The 7,500-nt window shown below is 33.5% G+C and overlaps 1 protein-coding gene across 11 annotated transcripts in view; it reads left to right on the top strand.

The window, feature by feature from the left end:
• The window catches only part of LOC135216350 (protein unc-13 homolog 4B-like), a 255,589-nt gene that overhangs the window by 200,911 nt on the left and 47,178 nt on the right, over nt 1–7,500 (top strand). For 10 of the 11 annotated variants that reach the window (XM_064251577.1, XM_064251583.1, XM_064251585.1 and 7 more), the window contains one exon: nt 947–1,120. In XM_064251577.1, the coding sequence (XP_064107647.1) occupies nt 947–1,120 (174 nt within the window). Of the gene's footprint in view, nt 1–946; nt 1,121–4,066; nt 5,145–7,500 lie in introns of those variants that run through there. The other variant, XM_064251588.1, reaches the window with a different exon arrangement.

The following is a 7,500-nucleotide window of genomic DNA, read 5'->3' as shown; positions in this document are numbered from 1 at the left end:
TTTAGTGCCCTAAGACCATGACTTAGAGTCTGAGACTTATTGATTGAGATGAGCACCTTGATCTCCAGAGCAGGAGCAAGGTTGGGCTATTATATTTCCTCTATTCTGGTAGAGAACTTAGCTTGTGCTGTCTTAGGTTCTGCTGGACCTGATGGTCCCTTGTCAGTAGAGCCAACTCAGACTGAATTGGATAGACATTTTTTGTGAGGTCATTGGGAAACCATCCAAGGTTATTTTCAGCACTTTCATCAAATGCACTTGGGTTTCATCAGTAATTGTATGAGACATCCTAGAAGGAATAGATTCTCAGATTTCCCAGTACCTGACTTTTGCTTTTAAGTGAGGATGGGGCCTAGTAGGACCTATTTATCAATTTCTTCACAATATTATATATTACCTTTCAAACCGGTTTCCCACCTCTCAAGGGAAATTGTGTTCTTTCCATTTTTTATTCAGTTTACAAACAAGTCATACTCAGGTACAAAGTACTGTCATCCTCAACATCAAACATGTCAGTATATACAGAATAGTTACACAAAACAGCTTCCATGTCATGTATGGTGGAGATCAACACCAGTCATGATCTCTGGACAATATTTCTCTCCTTAGGAGTGTCTCCAGATAAAAACAGGAAAGTTTGTATCCTCATGAGAACACATAGCAAACTTTTTAAAAAATTAGCATTATTCTGCAAATCTGAAGTCTCATAACTCATTCTTCTAACCAACTATGATATGTCTTGATCTCAAAATTAAAAGTGGCACTGCATACAAGTGAGGGTGCCTCTAGTCCTCACATCATCTACTGCCATGTTAAATACTTTGTCACCAAATTTTAACAACCATACTGGCTTATGCTAAAGACAATCCACATAAAAGATTATGGGCTTATGTATAATTGAAAACGTAAAATCATCTTAAAATTCACAATTTTTCCAATTTTACAGACATGTGTGGCCTTAAATAATATAGAGTACCTGAGACAAGAAATTAAAACTTTACCAGCTCTACTACAATTGTATGGAAATGAAGAGAATATCCATAAATTCAATGTTATCGCCAAGTCTCTTCGGATGATGGAAAAACATGTGTTGTACTTCATTGATGCACGTGTCAGCAAGGTATGGATCTTTACATTCATCATTTATTATTGTTTTCTACTCCTTAGATTTTGAAATTTTGCAAAGTTTTATGTTTACAGAAGGCAATGTTAATATAAGAATTACATTGTGTATAGGGCAACGTATTAGTGGAACAAGAATAATAATTATGGGTATTCCATAGATAAGAAGCATGAAATGAAGATACTATTGGAAAGTTGGTTAATGTTTCTCTTCTTACTACAGTACATATAGAACAGTTACATGCATAATCAATTACTGGACTAGGCAAAGGAGTATAGCATTAGAGGGTTGTGGCTAAAGAGTTATACCAAATTCCTGTCAGAAACATGGCCAAAATTCTCCTGCTTGGAAGCCAGTGCCACATGTATGTACTCAACATTAGTATTGGCTTCAAGAACATTTTGATAGAAAGATCTCTCACGCCAGTATAGTTTACAATTTATTAATTTTTTGTGATATACAGTACCCCCTCTGTTATTCACACTAATACATCCTAGGGGTTAAGAATGTATCCAAAGAGCCGATATAGGAATAGGGACTAGGCTAGTCTAGTTTATGTCACAAGCTCAGTTACCCCAAAATCATACCATAATCCCAAGCAGCATAATGCAAATATGAACTGGTTTAAAATATTGTATAGAACACAAAGAAATAAGGATTTTTTCATGTCATTTTATAATGTGTTCAGAACTTCACAACTATTGCCTAGCCTACCCAAAACAATATGTATTCATGATCAAGTAAGAATCATCAGTCACAAGACATACAGACATTGTTTGGGTGTATGCATAATGGATGCTGTATATGAAGTTTAACAAGAAAATGACAGCATAACACCCAGATTACCATTAGTCTTTTACTCTCCAGTACATAACCAGTAATATTGCATAGAGCACCCACACCTGATGCACTTGAATACCTCTCTCATTTGCACCCAACACTTTAACATTTAGCCAATCAGCCTATTGCTTGCCCATAGAGCCGCTCAGCATAGGAACAATGCCTGACTACTTTTCGTGGCTGAGCAGAGGTATTTTTTCCCTTTCCATCCAAACATTTTGATCTTAGCTAACCCTTGTGCTCTTTTTCCACTTTTCCATTTAATGTGGTCAAGTGTATACTGCATATAAATTTGATCTGAAAAAATATAGAGCAGTAACGGAAAGTGTGCATGATTAAGTGATTTATATACGAGTATCCAATGTAGCACAAAGGAACACATACTTGAGAATATCCTTAAGTCCATGGTAGAAAGGTAAGTGAAACAGGAACGTGAAATAAGTACTTTCGTAGTACAATCTACACTTTCAAGTTCACACTGAAAATAAAAGAAGTTGACAGGCCTTTATATACAAAATCAGAAAGAGGGGGTGGGGTTACAGTTTATTAATCTGGGCGGCATGTTCTTTAAGCAAACGAGATAAGGAAAGAGGATCAAGGTATAATCTTGGATGGAGATTTAGATTCCTTGTTGATTTCCCTTCAATAAAGATGGACACTAATAGATTCCTTTTTTCGATGATCTTTGACCCTGGAGATTATCGGGGAATTATCACACTTAATAGCATGTCCTGTCTTAACCCAATGATCTGCAATGCCATTATTTGTTAATCCTCTTGAAATGGCATATTTGTGCTGGAAGCATCTTACTTTTAATTCCCTAGAGGTCTGCCCAATATAAATCTTATTACATTCTCTACAAGGAATACTGGATACAATATTGTTTATTTGGAGGGCTATTCTTAATTAGTTTATATCTCAAAATATTATTATATTTAAATACTAAGTTAATATCAATAATTTTTAAAATGGGTACAGCAGGAATGACATTAGGATGAAATGGCACACAAAGAATATTCTTAAATTCTTTGTTAATACTGATTGGATTGTAATGTGTCTTTTTTGCTTTATTTTTACCAAGTCCCAAACAATATGGAGGGTAGCATAATGAATCTCCTATTTTATCTATAATTTTAAACTTCTTCTAAAAATTCCGGACTACAAATTCTAAGAGCTCTGAGATACATACTGGAAAATGTTGACATCTTAATTTGTTTAGCATGGTTAGATAAAAATGAATATATGACAAGTTATTTGTGGGTTTCCTATGTATTTTAAAATTAAAATTAGTGTTATTTCTAATAACTAAGACATCCAGAAACGGTATACAATTGTCCTAGTTAAAACTCATAAGGAAAACAACCCTATGCAGCCAATTAGTAGTACTTTAGGATCAATTGCTTATAAACTATCCAAATATATCACTAAATTGTTATCCCCGTTACTTGGAACTGTATTCACACATCCGGAATTCTCTTGATCTTGTGGAAAAATTAAATAACATTGTATTAAACCCAAGTGATGCCATTGTCAGTTTTGATGTATGTCGTTTGTTTACAGAAGTCCCTACTGACTCTGTGCTAGAATATCTTAAGTAATGAACTTGTATTGCATGAATAACCTATGTCTGTTAGTCATATTATTTCATTGATTAAGTTGTGTATATTTTATTGCAGATTTACTTTTAATTGAGAATATTACCAACAAATATTTGGTATGGCTGTGGGTAACCCCATGTCACCTTTCCCTTCAAACTTACATTTGGAATTCTTTGAAAGGTAACATCACCCGAATATTACACTTGTCCCCTTAAAATGGTTTAGATATGTAGATGATATCTTGGTAGTCTTACCTGTTGGTATCAATGTAAAAGATTTATTGTCTAAATTAGATAATTTTGTCATCCATAAAATTCACTGTTGAAATTGAAAATAACAAATGTTATCCGTTTCCTAGATGTATTAATACATAGAGTCTTTCCAATGTAAATTCAGTATTTATAGGAAACCCACAAATAATTTAACATATATACATTGTTATTCTGGCCACCATCTTAATACTAAAATTTCAATTTTTTTTTCTATGTTCTTGCGTGCTTTGCAGATTGCAAGTCCACAATATCTTGACCAAGAAATAGAATACATAAAAAAGATGGGGAATGATCTCTGCTACCCACCTCATATAATTGAATTATGTAATCAAAAAGCTCACAAAAAGTTTAATAGTGCGGTTAGTAATGAAAAAGAAACCCCTAAAAATGTACTTAGCTTGCCTTACTTTAGTGGATTTGAAACCATAAAATCAATATTTAAATCTTTTAATGTTAGTGTTGTGTTCTCTTATAGGAATACCATTAAAGGTATACTAATTAAGAATAGTTTGATAACAAATAACAATATCATTTACAAAATGCCTTGCAAAGATTGCCCGTTTTTTTTATATCGACCAATCAAGCAAAGACTTAAATGTACGAATAAAGCAGTATATGTATTCTTTTAGAACAGCCCAGATTTCAAGTGCACTATTTATCCATCTGAGCAAAAAATCTCATTGTTTAAATTGGGGTGATAGCTCTATAATTGCTAGGTCTAATGATTATATTTTAAGAAATTTACTGGAATCAGCAATTATATAGATCACTATTAAAAACACCTAAATCTTAATCTAGGATTGTACCATTTAGACCCATATATTTGTAAAATGTTTATGAAGGACCTAAAAATAGAATAAATGAATTAACTACTAATTAATTAGTCCCATATGTTTTTATTTATTAATATTGTTTCTCATGCTCGCTGTATTGGTATCTTATGTTCATTTCTCACTCATTGTCTGAACACTTGTAAATTCACGTTGTTACTAATGCCAAGTGTATTGTTTTTTAAATTAAATTGCCTTTGACCAGTGTGTTTGACCGCACTTAAATCCTTAATCTAGCCTTCGGGATTTTGCTAATTTTATACAGTCCATTTGTATATGAATTTTTGTTCCTAAGAAAATTGTATTGTTTTCTGACTAAATTACCTGTGACCAAGTGTGGGTGGCTGCTTTTAAATCTTTAATCTAGCCTACGGCCGTTTTTTCGTTTCTTGTAAGTGACCTGCTATTTTGTTAATCCTGTAATGTCCGTTTATATATGCTTACCTGTACTGTGTTTTTCATTGTTCTGATCAGTCTTACCTTTAGTAAAGGGTCATTAAGACCTAAAGATCTCGGCAGTACTCGTTTTTCATTTTCCTTCGTGGCATTATCTTTACACACACACACACACACACACACCACACACACACACAAATATATATATATATATATATATATATATATATATATATATATATATATTTATATATACATATATACTATAGATATATATATATATATATAATATATATATATATATATGTATATAATATATATATATATATATATAGTAATATATTTTATATATAATACCATAGTATACCTATATATTACATATATTATATATATATAATATCTATATAATGTATATATATATATATATTATTATAATGTATCTATATATTATATATATATATATCTATATATATATATATGGATATATCTTATATATATATGTAATGCAATACATTATTTTATACAGATATTTTCCATATCTGTAAATAAACCCATGACCCAAGGGGTCATTGGCAAGTTAGGAGGGTGATCAATAGCCATAAAAGGACGTAAAACTAGACCATGCCATGCAATGCTTGCAGTGGCCTGGTTGCATTTGTCTGTATAAACAATTATCATCTCTTCTAACAGGTCACAACACCTTCCATGGGAAGCTGTTGACCTATTCACCTGTGGCGGAAACACATGACTTCCGAGCTGTATGGCTACGTACTTGTTATTCTTGTAAAGTGTTAAGCTATCGATGCGACTCTCTTGATAAGTTTGTTCTCTCATACATCCTGAATAGAGCGGTCATCTGACCAACCTTTCCTATACTCCAGTGATGGAGCAGAGAAATAAAGTTGTTAAGAAGTTAACTCAGGAAGTTTGAGTCATCTCCCCAATTCTGAAGAAGAAGAAAATCTACTTGATGTCACTTCAACGAGAAAGGGAAAGAACCACAATGCTTGCGTATCACAGTCGCAAGAATAGACATATAACTGATCTCCGTCCTATACCATTTTAAGTGGTGGACCGAAGACTAAGTGGTGGACCGAAGACAGTTATATGTATATATATATATATATATATATATATATATATATATATATATATATATCCATATATATATATATATATATATATATATATATATATATATATATATATATATATATATGATATATATGATATACCGGGTGTTTTGAAATTAGAGGCCTCCCCTCCACAGAACAAATGGAAAGTTATGAAGTTTTCTGCTATAGCCTATCTCCAAGTATATTATCTTAAGTTACTATTAAGCTATTTTTCATTTTACATCTCTTGTATTTTCAGACTGAGCAACGGAGTTAGATACAGCCGTGACTAATGACTCGGAGGAAATCAGATGGATTGAACGAATCCGGGCTATAACCCTCAGAGAGGCCAGAGGTGCTGGCGCATCATTCATTTCATGATCTGGGATAGCTAAATACATTTAGAGATGAATCCTTTGTTAAAAAAAACTAGAACAAAAATCCATATGACTGTCATCGCGAAAAATGTGAGAAGGCCTGAAGTCCTTTCTCAGGAGTCGAAAGACGTCATAGCTGAGTTAGAGGGTTGACCAAGAAAGTCTACATAAATTGGCGTTTGAACTAGAAACTAAAAGGCAAACAAAGAATCTGGTAACAAACCATTTCATGTTATCAGCAAGCTCAACATCACTCAGCAACAGAAAGAAGACCGAGCATGGCTTTGTAGTTCATTTCTTAAAGATTGGGATGAAGCTGGCTTTCTCCATGTTGCCGCATCAGATGAATTCTTCATTTACACAGTCAGGAAGCCAAATCATAAAAATGACATCATTTGGGCTGCAAAGTTGGATGATATCAGCTATGACGTGAACTATCGCCAAGTTGTGAAATTTCCTCAATATTTGGGAATTCTCCTCTGTTTCACAGCCAAACGGTTAATCAGGATCATCAAAGAAAAAGGACAGTCATGGAAAGGCGAATACTTCAGAGAAATTGTGCTCACTGGTGGAGTATTTCCTTTCCTCAAAGATCCTGAAAATGTGTTATCTGTTGAAGATGTCACATTTATGCATGATAAGGCACCATGTTTTTAGGCTCTTCAGACACAGGAGCTGCTTCAAAACAGTTGTACCAATTTCTTCTCGTCAAGTGGATTTCCAGGTAGCTACCCTGACCTTAATATGTGTGAAAACATTGGTAGTATCTGGAAGGATCGTGTTAAAGCACGCAAAGTGCGAAGAGAGGTGACCGAAGTGCTCAGGGAAATGGAGTTTGAGTCTTAGCTTTTATGCAATTTGCTATAATCATACCCCCCAAGAATGCAGGCTGTGGTACGGCATATTGAGGCCATACAAAATATTAAAAACTCAGAGAGAAACTTGAATA

This window comes from Macrobrachium nipponense, chromosome 6 (assembly GCF_015104395.2).
Source record: "Macrobrachium nipponense isolate FS-2020 chromosome 6, ASM1510439v2, whole genome shotgun sequence".
Classification (NCBI taxonomy): domain Eukaryota; kingdom Metazoa; phylum Arthropoda; class Malacostraca; order Decapoda; family Palaemonidae; genus Macrobrachium; species Macrobrachium nipponense.
Note: the sequence above shows the minus strand (reverse complement) of the source record. Positions and strands in the feature narration are given on the sequence as shown.